Source organism: Lolium perenne, chromosome 1 (genome assembly GCF_019359855.2).
Source record: "Lolium perenne isolate Kyuss_39 chromosome 1, Kyuss_2.0, whole genome shotgun sequence".
In the NCBI taxonomy this organism is placed as follows: domain Eukaryota; kingdom Viridiplantae; phylum Streptophyta; class Magnoliopsida; order Poales; family Poaceae; genus Lolium; species Lolium perenne.
In genome coordinates, this window is record NC_067244.2 from 98673281 (window position 1) to 98693492 (window position 20212).

The window sequence follows — 20212 nt, forward strand, 5'->3', positions numbered from 1 at the left end:
GTATCTTCGATCCACCCCGCCATCCACCCGTGTTCTTCGTGTTTATCCACCTCCCCCACGAATCTCATCCAAATCCGTGAAGATCGGGAACACCCTTGGGCTTAGCCCTTATCACATGGACTCGAGTAATTGGTCCTTGTATTTGTGGAGCTGTAGGTATAGCGGTTGTATCAATAGATTGGATGTCCTCATCAAGTCATCACACAGCTTTGTTCATCTCCCTCACTGATCTCTCATATCAGAATTCTACCTCGCGGTCTCTTCTGATTGATTCTATCGGCGTGGTTTATCGAGCCACGGGAGTGAAATTCGTTTGTATCGGGTTGGTGTGCGTTGTGCTCTTCGTGTTCATCTTATTCTTGTTTGGTTCCTCTTTCTCCCCCTCCAATTCGGGTTGAATTCGTGAGATTGGGCCACACCCCAAGGTCACATCAGATGAGGCAGAGCAGCAGAAGCGGCTGCTCGAGGAGGCAGCGCGACACCCGCCGCGTCACCGTCGATGACAACCACGGTCACGGGGGAGCAGGGCCTTGGCTTCCGCCTCGACGCATGGGGACCCAAGCCAGCACAGCAGCAGCACGCGACGTCGCCGAAGGACGAAGACGACGACTCTGATGACGACACCGGCGACTACACGGCGTTCTATCGCTATTTTGGCATGTAGACGCCGGTTTTTTATATATCGTTTGTATGCTGAATTCATATATATGTAAGAATTTAACGAAAAAAATTCGAACTCACCTAATATGTACAAATTTAGCCCAATTACGTTATATTTTTCCAAATTTATTCATATTTCAAGTTTTCGCCGCGTCCTCTGTTGCCAAAAGTTTCATCCATTCAGCGCTGAATTTCAGCTAGAAAGCACCAACGAGCGAAGATGCTCTTACCTGACTTGCTTCGTTACAGTCCAAATTCAATGCTACAGAATAAATATGGTGACCAGTTGGGAAACGACAATTCAATGCTACAGAATAAATATGGTGACCAGTTGGAAAACGACGGAAGCAATTATGGGTACAAAATTAGCACAGGACAAGACGATTTTGCACACATGTACATATGCTCCTGATTTTAAAATGCATTTTCAATATATTTTAAAAATTTAAAAATTCCGACAAACAATGTAGCTCATTCGTCTCGATGTTCTATCGCAAAGGCATTTCACGAAAAAACAATATTTTCTATATCATACGTAAAAAAGAAAAGGTTGGTGCTAAATAAAGACTCTTCAGTACACATTTTCTTTAGACAAAATCTGGTGCTAAAAGGAATCTTCATCAGACATTTTTTTGCACATGACACAAGAAAAGCCGATTGTCAACGAAACTTAATGTGTACACAATAGAATGTCAAAATGTATGGGCACAATTTTTATCCAGAATTTTTTTAACATTTTAAATTGTTGTTTACGGTGGCAGGAGCATATGCACATGAGTGCATCTCCGGTTAGCACACCACTTCTCAAATGGAACATACATTCTAGTTCAGATACAATAAGATTATTCATATAAACGGGAATACAACTCGGGTCATTTAATCGCTGCACTTCAAAAGCAAATACAAACAAACAAAGGAAAGCAGTTTCCTTGTTCCAACAAGGAAACAGATTCAGCTAGGTACTTATCCATTGGAGAAATAGGCTTGCATCAGCTCTGGCTCCTAATACATCCTGCCAAGCAATATATTCGCAATGCTGCATTAGTATGTAGAGAGAGTGCCGCGATGGGCTTTTTTTTATTCAAATCTGGACTAATTGATTCTAGTCCATTAAGAAAGCAGCATCATTCATACTATGCAATGGGGCCACTCTGGATGCGCTTGAGGGTTGGACAAACAGCCTGTAGTCTGCCATAATCCCACGCGCTTATCTGTTCAGAAATACAAAGGCTTCTTTAGAACAAGGAAATTCAGATACAATTTAACTAGTAATGCACACCAAATATTAAAGCTTACTTTCAAACAAGAGTGTACATTAAGGATCTCCAAAGCACCACAAAAGGATAGTGCAGATTCTAGTTCCTCCCCTTGCAACAAAGTGCATGCCTACAAGAGAATGATACTGAAAGAGTTAAGTGTACGCCACAATACCAGATAAAACCACTGTTTTAAATAAGTGCCTTATATCTACAATTATCGATATTTCAACTCCTGATGGGCTGCTGTTTTTATAGACAAGATGTCAGTTTATGCCAGCAAACTCCATTTACGATTAACAGAAACATTGTAGTAGTAATATTCCTAATTTCCTATACATTAACTAGCCAGTACGTTTTGATAACATAAGTTGCATGAAGAATAGTACCAAAAGTTGGAGGTTTGCCAATCTTGGGCAATCAAGCTTCAGAATCTCTAGTGCACTACAATTGCTGCAAAAAACAAGTAGAATAGTAGATGTAAATGCATAAGCTGTTGGACAGATAAACTTGGAACAGCACAGAAATGCACACTAGTACTACCTCAGGTTTAAACTGTAAAGGTTGGAGCACTTCAGATCAACTTCCTTCAAATTTATAGACAGATTAAGGTTGATTTTGGACAAATTCAGGTAATTCGCCATTGAAGGAATAACAACTTTCTTAATATTTGGACAACCAGTACAGTTGAGAACTTCGAGCAGATAATCAGGCCTCCCATTGATATCTTTAATCTTCTCTGGTGCAGAATCAGAGGGGTAAACATCAACTGGCATATCAATGGACCAGGAATATTCTGAACCACACACCAATTCATGCAAGTTTGTACATCCGTTCAAGTTCACATTAACCAAATTTGTACAGCATGCAAGCAACTCTTCTATTGCATTCTGCCCAATAGATGAGTAGGACAGATCAAGCTCAACAAGCATCGGAAGAGCACCCTCTCTGTAGAGTGGATCTAAAGATGAATCACTCAGATACTTGCAAGCTGAAAGTTTCAAGACCTGCAAAAAGAACACAAATTGTAAGTACGCAGTAATTCCATTCTTCTGGAACATATCTACGCCTTTGCAACATTCAGTTAATAAAGCATCACATGGTAGTAACGTCAAAATGCTGGAACAATGCATTTATAAGATAGCACAGACATGAGCTTGCCATAGCTGCTCTAACTAAAAAATGCACTAGATAATATATACTAATCTACATGGTTTTCAAGGAATGGCACTATTGCCACAAATATGACATTAGCAAGTCAAGTTCAAAATGATTTTTCATTTGTTATATGTTGTATGCGAGGGTCCACACCATAAGATATCTTACTAAGTGGTAAGACAGATCAGGTACATACCTTTAACTGGGGACAATTGTCAAACACCGGCTTCAAGTTCATTAAAAATGTATATGATAGGTCAAGAAAAGTCAGCTTATGAAGACATTGTAGAGAAGATAATCCACTGATGCCAATGGATAAACATGACGACAGGATAAGATGTTCAATAAGAGGGCATGCCTCTGCTGTTCTAGACAACGAATCATCCATAAGCTGCCTGAATATGGAAAACAAAGTACAGAAACAATTATTATCAGCCAACAATGCTCAGCTGTTTGCCCCAAAATTTGCAAAGAAAGGAAATTAGAAGCACCAACCTGCAGAAAGAGGCATCTAAAGATGTCAAGTGAGGACAAATAATTGAAGCCTGGGAGAGGACACCACAGCCCTTTAGCTCCAATATAGACATATTTGGAGCCTCTATATGTAGAACGCTCAACTTTGGACAAATTCCAAGATTTAGGGATTCGAGACCAACCTAGAAAAGAAGTATATGTCAGACAGTACAGATACATTAATTTATCTAGCTAATTAAAATATGCTCTTTTGTTCATATCCATAATGGTTTGCTTCAACACTTTTTCTACAAATATATGCTTCCATCAATTGACCAGACAAAACACCCTCTGCTAAGCATAAGAAGTTGACCACCAGCCCTATCTACCAAAACAACAAATCAAATGGCTTTCGCAAGTCCTCACAAGGGTAATCAGATAAATAAAATTTGTAAGCCCAACAATAAGCTACAGCATCCTTTGAAACACCATTTTAATGTCCATACATCAATCAGATAAAATTAAGGCAACTAGTAGAACAAATGGACCCAGACAAACACTCAAACTACAAGCTACTCGCTTATTTTTCAAGGTCCTGAAAGAGTGGTATTCAACCCGGTTCCGAGAGATGGACCACTTATCATACACAATAGAAGGTTGTTCATATCAGTTAATTTGTTTCAGAGTTCCAAGAAAAAATGCTGAATCTCGTAAGTGTAACGGATAAAAATACTCACGGGACAAAATGATGCTCTTTCAAGATGATCACAACCATCAAGATTAACCATTTGAAGCTTTGGACACGCAAGTTTCAGGAATGTCATCGAACGGCAACCAGCAAGTGAGAGATTAATCAAGGAGCTATTATTCAGTTCCATAGCACTCAGACTCTGAGATAAGAAAAAACATCAAGTGAACTTAATATATGAAAGATGCCACAATCTTCTCGGAACACAAAAATATGTGAATACATAGGTTAAACTGTAGCACTATTTTTGCAAAAAATGTAACAATGTCACATCTTATCTTAACAACATAAATAGCGATGTTTTTTACTTTATTTATTTGAAGTTCTAGCTTTGTCCTGAGTAAATTCTCTTTAAGCACGAAGTCTACAAAAAAATGTGTCAATACAACCAACATCAAATATATAGTCCAGAAACTTATTTTATGAATAAACTGATATATTTTTCTATAGACTTGGTCAAACCGAAGAATTTTGACTTCAAAAAACTTAGAACTTCAATTAATTTGGATTGGATCAGTAAAAAAATAAGTGTTCTAGCACAGAGGTGGTAACACTTCATATGAGTGTAAGGTGCATCTGCGCACAGCATACCTCACAGTTATCAAGAATTAATGACCTGAGCATAGGGCAACCACCCCCATCACTGAAAACTTCGCAAATTTCATTTGTCAATGACTCACAATCACTAAGATCCACTTCAGTTAGATTGTGGCATTGCAAGTATAGACTAGAAAGGCTCTCTTGTTTTTGAAGCACCAGTTTCTGCAGGTAGTCGTAAATTTAGGACACGATAAAACCCATGTAAATCAGAAAATATAATGGCAAATGAAAACATAAGAGCTAACCTGAAGGGCATTTGATGTTATGGTGACCGAACAAAGTGCTGAACATCTGGAAACTTTGATGTAAGAAAGAACAGGGCTCCGCAGATTCAAATCGGCAAACCTAAGATGGCAGGTAATACAATCAAGTAACAAACAAGGACGAAACTTGTAAGAAAACAGTGTGAATAACAAACATAAAGAAAGCCAGCTACACTCACTTGCGCAGGTGCACAAGACTAATGTTTTTGAGATGTGGCAGATCCAAGGACACAGATGTCAGCAGACTACAATTATCAAGTTGCAATGCCTGGAATGAAAAGAATTTTCCATTGATTCTCAGGAAAAACAGCAACATAATTAACCACAGGTGAACTGAAGCACTACCTCAAGTATACGACTAAAATATATTGCACTCATTGAAGCAGATGTTATTCCCTCGCAACTTGATAGTCTCAAGTCTATCAACATCGGAAGCTTTACCGACTTCAATGGAAACAAAAAAAAAAGTGTCAGACATATGCTATGAATAGTGATAGGGAAGATCTAACGAAGACATAAAAGAGATGGAGTAAAATGAACCTCAAATGAAATGTTGGGGCAGTTAGATGCATCAAGAACAGAAAGACTGTGACATGCAGTAGCTATCTCACGCAATGTCTCATCAGTAACACATGAACAGGATGACATATCTAGTGATGTTAACAGAGGACAGGCTGTAGCTGCTTGACGAATTGCAGTATCAGAAAGCTTATGGCAGGACTGAAAATCTAATTCAAGCAATTGAGGACAATTGAGAGATACATGAGCCATGCCAGTTCGTCTCAGAGACAGTATTTGAAGTTGTGAACATCTGGAGGTAAAACATCATACATTAGTTAAGAAGGCATACAAATATCTCAGGGAAATTAATTGCGCAAATAATCATTACCTGATAGATATTCTGAGTGCTCGACACTTCACAATTTGAAGTTCACGCAGTACATCATGATTAACTGTTACTTCTTGAATGCCACTACCAAGAGATGCATCACTGACTGTTAAAGTATTCAGCAATGGGCATTCAGCTAAAGCTTGAAAAAATGTATCTCCCAGCTGTCCCTTGCTCATTGTTAAGGTCTTAAGATGCCTGAAAAAACCCCAATTTGGGAAATATAATAAGGACAGTAACATTTCAACCACAAAGAAAGAAATCAACAGGAAAAACCTTAAGAATGTTATTGCGTTCATCACTAATTCTTCTGCTTCCATGACACCAGACAAATTGAGAATTGTCACATTCTGATAACGGCGGCAAATATTAACAACTGCAAAAGCAACATGTCGATAAACCATGTAAGCAACACAGTAGTAATTCAGTGGGGTCACAAAGAATATGAAGGTACAAAATGAAAATGGTTAAACTAGTTCGCTGCTGCAGCCTTAATGAAGGACACAAAGTTAGCTCAACAGCTTAGTATAGAAATTCTGCCATTGTTGATTGAAATATATAAAAGCATAGTCAAAGAGTTCCAAAAAAACAAATAACAGACTTCAATCTAAATAAAATTGTAAGTGCTTGATAATTTACTTTAATAACAAGAACTTAAAATCAGTGTACATGAGTGGTTAGATACGAGAAGGGTAGTTGGGCTAGAAAAGACATCAGCATAAAAAATGGAACAGCAAGAGGAGGGTACAGGTTGTGTACTGCAGATGGGAAGTTGGCAACAAGGACATAGGATAGTCTTGGCTGAAGCTTTGATTAACAAAAATATTCTCCCACTGGAAACTCAAAGGTGCTCCCAGGTGGAAAGAACAATCTTGTTATGACCGGGCTGGTCTACCGCCGGAGGGGGCCCACTGGCCCGACCGGCCAGGCTTAGTTAGGGGCTTAGCCCAATTAGCAGATTAGGGTTTCGCAGATTTCTCTTATAAATACGACTTGTAATCGACAAGATCAATCAAGCAATAAACATATTTTGTTGCCGACTCCTCCAGGAGTCGGAGTCCCAAACCCTAGCCGCCGCCTCAGCCTTGCGCCGCCGCCTCTCCCCAAGCCGCGCGACGGCGCCCTGCCGCCGGCGCCCTCGCCTCCGCACGCACACCGCCCCTTCCTTCCCCTACAATCTCCACCGCCGCCGCGCACTTGCCGCCGCGTTCGCCGCCACCCTCCACGGGAGACGCGACGCCCATGGTGGATGCCGCCGACGCCGCCCTCCTCTCGCAGCAGGAGCTCTCGACGGCCATCCGCGACCTCGTCACCGCGGTCCAGGGCATCCGCCTGTACTTGATCGGCAAGCAGGGGATGACCTCGCCATCCCTGCCGCCGCCCCTCACCGCCTACCCGGCCGCGCCGGCGATCCCATCCGCCCAGGGCGTGCCTGTGCCGCCCTCGGCCTCGCCGCCTCCGCCGCCGTGGGCGCCATGGCAGCCGGGCCCCAGCGCTAGTCCCACCTCGCTACCCTGCCATGCGTTCCCATCCGGCGGGTGCGCTTTCCGCCGTCGCCCTCCCGGCTCCCGGCGTGGGTGACCGCGACGGAGCCCCCGCCCGTCTACTCGGCCGCACCGGCGCCTCCCCCCGTCTACACGGCCGCTGGGGACCCTCCGCGACCGTCCTTCCCGGAACCGACGTACTCGCGCTTCGCGGAGCCCTCCGCTGGTCACGCGGAGTACCCTGTCCAGGGCGCCGCCGGCCTCGCTCCCCCACGCTACGTCAAGCTGGATTTTGCCACGTATGACGGCGTCGAGGACCCTCTCAACTGGCTCAACCAGTGCGAGCAGTTCTTCCGGGGATAGCGTACTCTTGCTTCGGACCGGACGTGGCTCGCCTCGTACCACCTCCGCGGCGCCGCCCAGACGTGGTACTACTCCCTGGAGCAGGACGAGGGTGGCATGCCCCCATGGGACCGTTTCCGCGAGCTCTGCCTTCTCCACTTCGGCCCCCCGATCCGCGGCAGCCGCTTGGCAGAACTCGGGAGTTTGGCCTTCACCACCACGGTGCAGGACTTCGCCGACCGCTTCCAGGCCCTCGCGTGCCATGCGCCCGAAGTGACGGGACAACGACGCGTCGAGCTCTTCATTGGCGGACTTCCTGACCACATCCGCATGGACGTGGACCTCCAGGCCCCGCAGGACCTCCAGACGGCAATGCACTACGCGCGCGCTTATGAGCGTCGCGCCCAGGCGATTCAATAGGCACCCTTGCCCCGCGGCGCCCGCGCCGCTCGGCCTCCTCCTACGGCCGCGGCTGCCACCCGCCCCGCCCCACCTGGACCTACCGGCCCCGCCGCCGCGGCTACTCGTACGTTCGCCGCCTCACCCCGGCAGAGCAGCTCAAACGCCGCCACCTTGGGCTCTGCTTCAACTGCGACGACCCCTACACGCCCGGCCACGTGTGCCCACGCCTCTTCTACCTGGAGACAGTCGACGTGGAGGAGGGCGACCCGACGACCGGGACGGTTGCCACCACGTCCAAGCCAGCCGAGCCGACCAACGCGGCCGCCACGGCCTTCGTCGTCTCTCTACACGCACTCGCCGGCATCCGCCACAAGCGGACGATGCTGCTATCGGTCACGATCCAGGGCGAGACCCTGGTGGCGCTGCTGGACACGGGCTCCACGCACAACTTTCTCCCACCCGCCACTACGCGCCGCCTCGCGCTACAGCCGACAGGCGGGAATCACCTCCGCGTGACCGTGGCCAACGGTGACCGTCTTCACTGCCATGGGGTGGTCCACCATGTACCCCTCACCATTGGCGACGAGCATGATTTTTGAGTCGCCGTATAGTCGCCAAGTCGTCCTGGCGTCGCTGGGTCGCCCAGGCGACTTGACTCATGAAGCGAGTCGCGCGACTCGGTGACTCAAAATCGACTTGCAGCAATTAGTCGCCGGCGGAGAGTCGCAAGTCGCGCGGCTCGGCTCAGGTGAGGGCCACTGCCAGGAAGATTCAGGGGAGGGGAATATAAGCTCCTCCCATCAAGGGAAACGCGCGGGCTTCCAGAGAGAAAGGGAGGGAAAAGGAGGGGAAGCGCGGGAGGTCACATGCGGGAAGAATGGAGCTCGCCGCCGTGACCTAGGACCGGCCTGCTCCTCGCCGGTGACACGCCCCTTTCGAATCGAGGGCGGCTGAACCTCCGCCGCGACGGAGCCCTTCCTCTTCTCACGCCCTCCCGCGATTCGGCCACCTCCAAGCTCGGACACGGACAAGCCCCGGCCGCAGTTGTCGATTCCGTCGCCGCCCCTTGCCTCCAAGGTCCGAGCTCGCCGGCGCGCGTCCTCCACGTCCACCCCCATCCACTGCAGCCCTTCCAGCTCGGTCACTCCGTCTCCCCCGTCAAAACCCTAGCTTAGGATCTTCTGTGCCTGTATGCCTTTTGTCTCGTGTATGCCTTCCAGCTCGGTCACTCCGTCTCCCTCGTCAAAACCCCAGCTCGGCCCTCTCTTTCTCTCTGATTTTGCTGTCCTCTGTGACTATCTTCTGTGGCTCTTTGTATGCAAGTATGCCTTTTGTCTCGTGTATGCCTTAGGATCTTCTGTGCCTGTATGTTGCTAGTTGCCACTGGCCACTGCTGTACTATGCCATTTTTGTATGTTGCTCTGATTCTCTGAACTCTCCTGTGCCAAATAGAGGATGGCTGAAGGTGAGCCAAATCAGATCGTTCCAGGCGGTGGCAATGGGCATGAGCCTCCACCATATGATCCATCCAACGATCCTAAGCGGAAGGCAAATTCGGGGGACCCTGGATGGAAATATGGATATTGGCATGACATGGACAGAAGGGACAGAATAAGATGCAAATTCTGCGGGAGAGATATTCATGGCGGAATAGCAAGGTTCAAGCGTCACCTAGCTGGAGCTAGTACTAAAGGGAAGAAAAATTCTACAAAGTGCAAGAAGGTGCCAGAGGCTGCTTCAAAGGAGATGCTGGAATTTATGAGGGCATATGCTTCAAAGCATAATGTTATAGGGGAGTTTGATCAAGACAATGCAGGAGCAGCACATGATGATGAAGAAGAGGATGCAGAGGCAACTCAAACAGCAGCAAACAGGAAGGCAGAGACTGTCCTAATTGAATCACCGACACAAAAGAGTTCAAGAACAATTGCCGGCATGCTTAGGAAGAGTCCGGAAGAAGTCATTGAGCTAAGGCACTCAAAGGATCCTTCTCAAGCTGCATTGAATGCAGGTTGCTTCAAAAGGACCTCTGAGGACAAGGATAGAATTGCTCAGCATTGGGCAGATTTCTTCTATGCCAATGCCATTCCCTTCAATGTTACTTGGTCAAGAGCATTTGAGATTGCATTGGAGTCCACTGGGCAGTATGGTCCAGGCTACATCCCTCCAACAGTACACTCCCTTAGGCTTCCACTCCTTGCGAAAGCAAAGACAAAGACAACACAATTGAGAGATAAGCATGAGCTGGCTTGGCAAGAGTATGGCTGCACACTAATGTCAGATGGGTGGACAGATGGGAGGAGTAGGCACTTGGTGAACTTCCTTGTCAATAGTCCAGCTGGGTCTTACTTCATTGATAGTGTCAACATATCAGGCGTAGTAGCTGACAAAGAACTATTGGCAGATTTAATGGAGAAAAGGATAAATGACATTGGAAGACAATATGTGGTTCAGATTTGCACTGATAATGGTGCTAACTACAAGGCAGCAGGCAGAGTCCTAATGGAAAGGATCCCAACATTATGGTGGACACCCTGTGCAGCCCATTGTTTGAACCTGATGTTGGGGTCAATTTGCAAGATCAAGCAATTTGCTGAATGCATTACAAATGGCAAGAGGGTGACCACTTTCATCTATAGGCATATCAAAATTCTTGATGAAATGAGAATGAAGACCAACAATGCTGATTTGGTGAGGGCTGGGGCAACTCGATTTGCCACAAATTTCCTCAACTTGGCAAGCTTGCACAAACACAAGCAAGCTCTCAAAGAGTTGTTTGTGGGTGATGTTTGGCATAACAATAAGAAGTTGTCAACCTCACCTGTGGGACAAAAGGTTCAAGAAGATGTGTTGTCTATTAATTTTTGGAACTCTGTGGAGACTTGCATGAAAGTGTCTCTGCCTCTTCTAAGGGTACTAAGGATTGTTGATGGAGATGAGAGGCCAGCCATGCCTGAGGTAATGGCTGCGATGGACTTTGTGAAGGACAAAATCAAGGCTGCAATAGAGGAGAAGCCAACTTTACTCAAGAGAGTGATCAAAATAGTTGAGGATAGGTGGGAATCCCAAATGGGTGTGAAGTTGTATGGGGCTGCACTATTCTTAAACCCCAACAGTTTCTATGATCTCAAAGCTGAGCCTGAGAATGCAAGATATTGTCAAAAGCTGAGGCATATGTTCAATGAGGTGCTAGTGCACATGGAGCCCAATGATGATAAAGCAAGCTTGATTAGCAGATTAGCTGATGACTATGAGAGAGGTGAAGGTGAATGCTTCAGCTCAAAGTTGGCCATCAAGGACCGATCAAAAAAGAGTCCTCGTAAGAATCTAGCACCTATGTTTCTTACCTTACAACAGCCATCTTTCTTAACTTGCAAATTCTAACATTTTCTTCATTTGTATTTAGTTATTTGGTGGGGCGCTTATGGTGGACTTGCTTTTGAGCTGCAATCTTTGGCAAAGCACATTGTTAGCCTTTGTGCTTCAGCTTCTGGCTGTGAGCGCAATTGGTCAGCCTTTGCAAATGTAAGTTCTCTTCTATGCTGTTTTTAGATCATAGTTTTCTCTTTAATTATATGGACTTGTGGAGCTGAAAGTAAGAACTAATAATTATTGTTTTCTTGTTGTATGTTGTTTCAGATCCACAGCAAAAAGAGACCTAGGTTGGAGTTCCAACGACTCAACGATCTGACCTTTGTTCAATACAATCGGAAGAACGCTGACAGGTTCCAGAAGCTTCGCGAGGAAGGCTCCAAAGGGGTTAGGTCTGACCCATTGGTCCTAGAAGATCTAGATTGGGAAAATGAATGGATTGATGCTAATGCCCAGCCAGTTTATGAGGGTGCTGATATCACTTGGGCTGAAGTTGATGCAGCAGTTGGTGCATCTGAAGGTCCTTTGCACAACCTAAGAAGACGTGGGAGTCAGCCTCCAGCTGGTACTGCTAACATCCACTATTCTCGAGCTCGAGTGATGGAAACTCCAGTTGAAGAGGAAGAGGAGGTTGTTCCTGAGGTTGAGCTTGAAGATTATTCAACAAGTGAAGATGAAGGTGGAAATGAAGGTGGAGGTGAAGATGACGATGCGAGAGACAGTGAAGAAGATGATCATCTTCGTTACTCTTACTATGATGAGTGATTGAGTGAACTGAGTGAAGGATGATTGTTGTTTGCTAGTTGGATGTATATACTATCTACTTTCTATTAGGAGTTTAGGACCATGCGTATGGGTTTGCGGCTGGTGTGCCTTGTTTTGGACACATGATTGCTATTTGCTTGTTGAATGTAGTGAACTAAATTAATGCTTGCTTATTTTCTGTAAAAGTGTACAACTGCTGCTGTTTTTCTTATGTGCCAATGTTTTTCAGCTCCAAAGAAACATGGATCATCAAGGAAAAGAACTTGGACAGATGGACAACCAACAAGTAAGTAATACTCTTTATTTCAGTATGTTTTACAAGTTTGATATTACAAAGATGGAAAAAAACTGCTAGTACATGCTAGGCGACTTGGGGCGACTATACAAGCCCTAGTCACTGAGTCAAGTCACCAAGTCACGAGTCTCAGCCTCGGCGACTTGACTTGACTCGGCGACTCAAAAATCATGGCGACGAGCACTTCGTCATCACGTGCGCCGGCATCGACTTGGGCTGCTTTGACTTCATCCTTGGCGTCGACTTTCTGCGGACGCTCGGTCCCATCCTTTGGGACTTCGACGCCCTGACGATGACCTTCTGGCGCCAGGGTCGCCACATCCGCTGGGAGGGTCTCGGGGGCGCCACCCCTGCACCGCAGCTTCATCTCGTCTCCGGGGCCGACGACGCCGAGCACCCCCTCCTGACGCACCTCCTGCAGCAGCACGGCGACATCTTCGAGGAGCCGCAGGCCCTGCCGCCCCCACGCGCGTGTCACCATCGTATCCACCTGCTCCCAGGGTCGGCGGGGTCGGCGCCAGTGGCGGTGCGCCCATACCGCTACCCACAGCTGCAGAAGGACGAGCTGGAGCGCCAGTGCGCGCTCACGCTGGCTGCGGGCATCATCAGGATCTCCACGTCCCCGTTCTCCGCGCCGGTGCTATTGGTGCGCAAGTCGGATGGCACGTGGCGCTTCTACATCGACTACCGCGCCCTCAACGCCCTCACGCTCAAGGACAAGTTCCCGATCCCGGTGGTTGACGAGCTGTTTGACGAGCTCCACGGGGCGCGGTTCTTCACCAAGCTCGATCTCCGCTCAGGCTATCATCAGGTGCACATGCACCCGGAGGACATCGCCAAGACGGCGTTCCGGACGCATCATGGCCACTTCAAGTTCGTGGTGATGCCCTTCGGCCTCACCAACGCGCCCGCGACTTTCCAGGCCCTGATGAACGACGTACTCCGCCCATACTTACGCCGTTTTGTGCTGGTTTTAAAAATCGATGATATTTTGATCTACAGTGCATCATGGGTGGAGCACCTGCAGCATATCGCCATCGTCTTCAACGAGCTTCGAGCGCATCGACTTCACCTTAAGCGCTCGAAGTGCTCGTTTGCGACGACCTCTGTGGCCTACCTCGGTCACGTCATCTCCGCCGACGGGGTGGCGATGGATGCGGACAAGGTGGCGGCCGTCGCCGCCTGGCCGACGCCGCACTCCCCACGCGCCCTCCGCAGGTTCCTGGGCCTCGCCGGATACTAACGGAAGTTCATCCGGGAGTTTGGCCTCATCGCCTCGCCACTCACACGCCTGCTGCGGCGCGATGCCTTCGCTTGGGACGACGAGGCTACCGCTGCCTTCGAGGCCCTCAAGGGGGCCCTCACGACGGGTCCCGTCCTCCAGATGCCGGACTTCGACAGGCCATTCATCGTCGACTGCGACGCCTCCGGGGCGGGGTTCGGCGCTGTCCTTCACCAGGGCGACGGGCCGCTCGCCTACTTCAGCCGGCCGTTTGCTGCACGCCACCTCAAGCTTGCGGCGTACGAGCAGGAACTCATTGGCTTGGTACAGGCCGTCCGCCACTGGCGACCCTACTTATGGGGGCGCTCGTTCCGCGTACGTACGGACCACTACAGTCTTAAGTTCCTCTTGGACCAGCAGCTGTCGACGGTGCCACAGCACCAGTGGATCAGCAAGCTGTTCGGCTTCGACTTCACGGTGGAGTACCGTCCTGGGCGCCTCAACACGGTGGCCGACGCCTTGTCCCGCCGCGACGCCGATCCAGACACTGCCTAGGGCGTCTCGGAAGGGCGGCTCGGGGCCCTCCTTCGCCCTCTTCGACCACGTCCGCCAGGCGACCCCGACCGCGCCGGACGCCCAGCTTCTGCGGCAGCAGCTCAACGCGGGCGAGCTGGACGACCCCTGGCGCTTCGTCGACGGTCTTATCCTCCATGGGAGCCGCGTGTTCGTGCCCGACCACGATGACCTCCGCCACCAAGTGCTGCTCTTGGCGCATTCCGCGGGTCATGAGGGTGTCCAAAAGACACTTCACCGTCTCCGCGCTGACTTCTACGTCCCTGGCGATCGGGCCATGGTCCAGAATTGGGTGCGTTCGTGTGAGACGTGCCAGCGCAACAAGACGGAGACTTTGCGTCCAGCCGGCGTCTTGCAGCCGCTTGACGTACCATCGCAGGTGTGGGCCGACATCTCCATGGACTTCATACAGGGCCTTCCTAAGGTGGGAGGCAAGTCTGTCATCCTCACGGTGGTTGACCGCTTCTCCAAGTACGCCCACTTCGTCGCGCTTGGCCATCCCTACACGGCCTCGTCGGTGGCCCGCGCCTTCTTCGACGGAATCGTCCGCCTACACGGGTTTCCCTCGTCCATCGTGTGTGACCGGGATCCAGTGCGGGGCAAGTGTGGCGGGATCTCTTCCGCATGGCGGGGGTCCAACTCTGATTCAGCACGGCGTTCCACCCCCAGACAGACAGCCAGTCCGAGGTGGTCAATAAGGTGATCGCCATGTATTTGCGCTGTGTTACAGGTGATCGCCCTCGCGCTTGGGTGGATTGGCTTGCATGGGCGGAGTACTGCTACAACACTTCCTACCACTCCGCCCTGCGCGCCACGCCATTCGAGGTGATCTACGGCAGGCCACCTCCGCCTATTCTGCCGGTGGACCCAGCGACGGCGCGGACGGAGGCAGCTGGCGAGCTAATCCGCACCCGCGACGAGATGCTAGCCGAGGTGCGGCAGCATCTTGTCCAGGCTCAGCAGGTCACCAAGCACTACTATGACGGTCGTCACCGCGAGGTGGAGTACGCGGTGGGTGACTAGGTGTGGCTACGTCTGTTGCACCGCTCTCAGCAGTCCCTCGACCCGCGAGCCAAGCGCAAGCTTGGTCCGCGCTATGCGGGGCCCTTCGTCATCTTGGAGCGGGTTGGGACCTTGGCGTACCGCCTTCAGTTGCCTGATGGGGCACGCATTCACGACGTCTTCCACGTGGGGCTGCTGAAGCCCTACCGCGGCGATCCGCCGGTTGCCACTCCACCACTTCCGCCGACGGCAGAGGGTCGTCTACTTCCCAGCCCGGCCAAGGTGCTGCGCGCTCAGCGACATCGTGATATTTGGCACTTGTTGGTGCAGTGGGAGGGCCTTTCAGCTGAGGAGGCGACTTGGGAACCACGTGAGGCGTTCCAGCAGCATTATCCAGACTACCAGCTCGAGGACGAGCTGTTAGCGCAGGCGGGGAGAGATGTTATGACCGGGCTGGTCTACCGCCGGAGGGGGCCCACTGGCCCGACCGGCCAGGCTTAGTTAGGGGCTTAGCCCAATTAGCAGATTAGGGTTTCGCAGATTTCTATTATAAATACGAGTTGTAATCGACAAGAGCAATCAAGCAATAAACATATTTTGTTGCCGACTCCTCCAGGAGTCGGAGTCCCAAACCCTAGCCGCCGCCTCTCCCCAAGCCGCGCGACGGCGCCCTGCCGCCGGCGCCCTCGCCTCCGCACGCACACCGCCCCTTCCTTCCCCTACAATCTCCGCCCTAGACCTGGTAGATACGTTGATTCTACCAAATCTTTACAAAAGTCAAAAAAGACAAACAAACATGAAGTTGTTCGAGTCCTTAATGTGCTTGCAAATTAGACCTGTTTTGCCCCCGTATTAAAATATAAGTTCAGCGCTCAATTGTATTTGTTTTTTGGACCAATGAAATGATTTCTCTATTTCAATAGGGCACCAAAATGTTGTCTGAGATTTGTCTCAAGCATACACGGAGTAGATGATTTTACAACAACGACATGTGATTTCCTCTTGGAATTTTGTTTATGCTTCTAAATATATATTTTAAATCTACTATTCAACCTATGACCAATTTTACCTCCCTCCCACCATCCCAATGCTTCGAAGAAAATTCACATTATATTTAAGGACGCCTCAGCACTAATGCAACGGCTGAACAAGGAGAATGTGACTTCACCGTACAAGAGCGAACTACCATAATTAACTAGATCAGAGGCCAGACAATACCACTAAATAAAACATGCCAACAAATCATATCCATCTGGTTATTCCACGTGACTGTTTCACTGTTATTATTGCATTCCTAATGGTCCATGAAAGTGGGAGTAGATGAGTAAGTTTATACCAGTCACTATCATGGATTACATATCATCACCTCCTTACCTGTTGGATATATGACTTTCCGAGTAGACATTATTTAAATTCATTTCAAACAACAGTTAATGCGCATGCCACATGCATTCATTGAATAAGTAAAAGCAGAACAGAGCAAACAAATAAAAACAAAAACAGAGCACGATAAAAAGCATACAGTTCTGCAGAGATATTCTGGTGTTCTCAAACTTCAAACATTTCCAGAAATCTTCATGTACACTAGAAGACTGCCACTGTTTGCATGCAGCGCCTGCTCTACATAAATCTTTCTGGCACAAGAAAGAGAATATCTGGAATGGCACATTCAGAAATATTAGTAAGAATTTAATGAAGTAATACTAATTTTGCAAAAGAAGTGATAATAAAACATCCAGGCGCACCAGGTGCAAGAGATCATCAGATAGGTCCATTCTTATTTCAGTATCTTCTGCATTTTTTCCGCCTAATTTTTCTACATCGCCGACACGCTGATTATTGGTCTCCCTTGGTATATCCTTTCCACCATCATTTGAGAAAAGTGACAACCCAAAATCCAATTCACTTTCCAGACAATGTGACAGCTTCGGATGATCATGATGTTCAGAAAAAGCATGCAAACATGGTGGTTCAAATCCAAAGAGCGTTGCATTCACACTAGAATGTTGTGGACTTTCACTGCAAAAAACGAGTAATGAAGATAAGAGTACTAATCAAATAATGCCTTTGATTAACAAGTAGACCACAATTTCGTTAAGACCACTTATCTCCAAAAACAAAAATATCCAAGCAACTTCCTACAATCCATGTAAGTAATTAACCGTATCAACGAAATAGCTTTATGAAGAAATCAAATACAATCCATCAAAAAGAAATGAAGCAAAGTAACTAATATTCAATTATAACATGTTCACATCTTAAGTTTAACTCCAAAAAAAACTGCGCTAGTCCAAGTATAACCATTGCAGCAGCAGTAATTCACAGACTAAGACAAAAATAATCAAGTGATGCAGTCCACTTTGACACTCATGCGAATTTGTCCTTCATTATTCTAATGGCATACAGAAACAAAACCCTAAAATGCAACAGTGATCTAAATAATCCAATATTTTTTGAACTTCTGTAACAACATTATGCAAACATGTAGGAGACACTATCTGGAATAATCTAAATACCAGAATGCAAGGATGCAGGAGACAGTATCTGAATAATCTTAATAAGAGAGGGAATGTGCATCGAATAGAATATAGAACTCTTCGCCACGCAATATTTTGTGGAGAAAGCAATGTACTGAGGCAAGGAATGTCATGTAAGTATTTGATGCAGCGTAAATCAGGAACAAAATGAACGACGAGAACAGGGTGGTAGGGGTTAACATGACAAATACAAAATATGCAAATGTGCATTTGTCTATATTCCTCTTCCATTCTGGCTTTCCACGGTGCAATGCCAAACATGTACTTGAAAAGGCCACAAGTAGCAATCCTCCACGTTATATAGTTCAGCTCTTCAGACATAAATTATACCTATTTTCCAGTTCAAAGGATTGCCTACAAACTACTAGCAAAAAGAAATCCACACACAACAAGTTCCCTAACAATGCTAAACACATCTGCAAGTCTACAATACAGTATTTAGAATACGCAGTATTTGAGCAACTTACTCGCCAAAGCCTAGCACTCTAGGACGTTTATTGTGCAGCTCCCTCTCTCCATCCTCACTCTCCTTATCTTCCTCACCATTGTTGTGGTCCTCTGCATCCGCAGCGCCTCGCCAAATGTCACCGAACCTGAGAGGTGGGGCAGGTGGTGAGTCCCAAATCCTCTCAGCAGCTTGCGAACTCCCAGCCTCGTCGGGGCCCCATGGAGGGAAGACCATCGTCCATCTCAAGGGGGGTGCGGGCAGCGGCGGTGGTGGCGGCGGATGCCACCCCCGAGGCCCCAGCGACAGTGCGAGCTCCAGCTCGTCCCGCTCCTCCCCATCCCTCTCCTCGCCCTGCCCGGCACCCTCGCCGCTTCCCTCCACGCCCTTCATCCTCCCCCCGCCCGCCATCGCCTCAAGCCACCGTACTAAATCGAACCCTAGAACTACCCCATCGGTGGCATGCCCAGCCAACTTCCGGCCGCCGAGACACCAACCCTACACGAACCACGAGCAGACCCGCCCGATTAGAGCCCACGCCTTGCCCAATTCCACCAAATTTAGTCGAATCGGATCAAGGGTTGGAGGTTGGGGGCAGCTGTTGACGCGCGATACGGGATGGACACGCCGGCAGGGTGGGAAAGGCTAGGGAACGCGGCGTCCGTACCGGAGCGGTGGCCTGCTCCTGCACGGATTGGACGGATCTGCTCGCCGCGAAAACGGCGGTGGCCGCTGGCTTGCGGGCACTTCGGAAAGGAAGGGGGGGCGGAGGAGAAGGGTGGGACAGAGGGGGGCACTGCTTGGGCCAGGGGAGTTATAGGTTGCGGCCATTATGTACCTGTTGGATTTTGCTGACTGACATATGGGTCCCAAATCAAATATGGCCCTACTGCAAATTACTGATTTTGCTAGCCACGGCCTCTCAATTCATCACACCAAATGTCGATATAATACATGCAAAATTCATTTATATATCATTAGTCACATGATAGTTTGAAAATCTTAAGACTTTGTTTTGATTCAAGTGTAATTCAATAAAAGTTGCTCCATATAATTTAACATCATATGAATACAATGAAAAAACTAATTTATTACTCCTTCCATCCCATAATATAAGGTCTTACTACAACCGAATATATTGTTTCTTATAACATCTTATATTGTGAAGCGGATGGGGTATCCCTTACTAAAGCCTATATGAATACAAAGATGACTACTGAAGCAATTGTCATGTATCGCTGGTACTACACGGTGAGTAGTTGGCGACTGCCGTAGATGCGAAATTTCGATACCACACTAAGGCAACAATACTCTCCTGGAGGCTGGATCCATGTCCCTTTGAGCCTCTGTTACCATATTCCCATACTCATGCAAAGGAGGGGAAAATAACAAAAACCAAGGCACGAACAAAGCATATGGAAAATAGTTAGCGAGTTGTACTTTCAATAGGGCTAACATTGTAGCTACATCAAGATCTGCATGAATAAGAAAAGAGAAGAAGAACAAACCTAACATGTATTTTATGACAAAATCTAAGGGATATGGTGGTGTGTCGCCATGGACTAACGAATAAATTTAAACTATACACTAATCAAATAATTGTTTCAATTCAAATATCTATTATGCCAGTTAGCAGTTCTACCCAATGATTCTCAGCTATGACCTGTAGTAAAATATTATGTGAGGAAGTAATGACTCCCAAGAAAGAAATTATAACTACTATACTATTTGGGAACTAACATCGTT

The 20212-nt window shown here is 47.9% G+C and overlaps 1 protein-coding gene across 2 annotated transcripts; it reads right to left on the minus strand.

The window, feature by feature from the left end:
• Positions 1-1350: 1350 nt before the first annotated feature.
• On the minus strand, positions 1351-19272 carry LOC127297908 (F-box/LRR-repeat protein 15). 2 transcript variants are annotated; one of them, XM_051328008.2, is made up of 18 exons: positions 18489-19272; positions 17230-17503; positions 17007-17139; positions 6304-6403; positions 6028-6225; positions 5679-5949; positions 5484-5582; positions 5318-5406; positions 5121-5220; positions 4867-5037; positions 4265-4417; positions 3570-3730; positions 3271-3469; positions 2460-2923; positions 2306-2369; positions 1957-2046; positions 1795-1871; positions 1351-1672 (listed from the first exon to the last, which is right to left on the minus strand). In XM_051328008.2, coding segments are annotated over exons 1-18 (3033 nt in total). In that variant the 5' UTR covers positions 18878-19272; the 3' UTR covers positions 1351-1671. The 2 variants fall into 2 exon arrangements, with proteins under 2 accessions (XP_051183968.1, XP_051183967.1); XM_051328007.2 differs by having other exon boundaries at positions 1351-1871; positions 18489-19271.
• Between the last annotated feature and the right edge of the window lie 940 nt (positions 19273-20212).

Bases quoted from the DNA above. Each gene is read 5' to 3' on its own strand.
- LOC127297908 (XM_051328008.2), bottom strand. From the start codon at position 18,877: ATGGCGGGCGGGGGGAGGATGAAGGGCGTGGAGGGAAGCGGCGAGGGT. The intron at 6,226-6,303 runs GTTTTTCCTGTT...GGGTTTTTTCAG, and splicing joins AACGCAATAACATTCTTAAG to GCATCTTAAGACCTTAACAA. The intron at 5,221-5,317 runs GTGAGTGTAGCT...CTGCCATCTTAG, and splicing joins AGTCTTGTGCACCTGCGCAA to GTTTGCCGATTTGAATCTGC.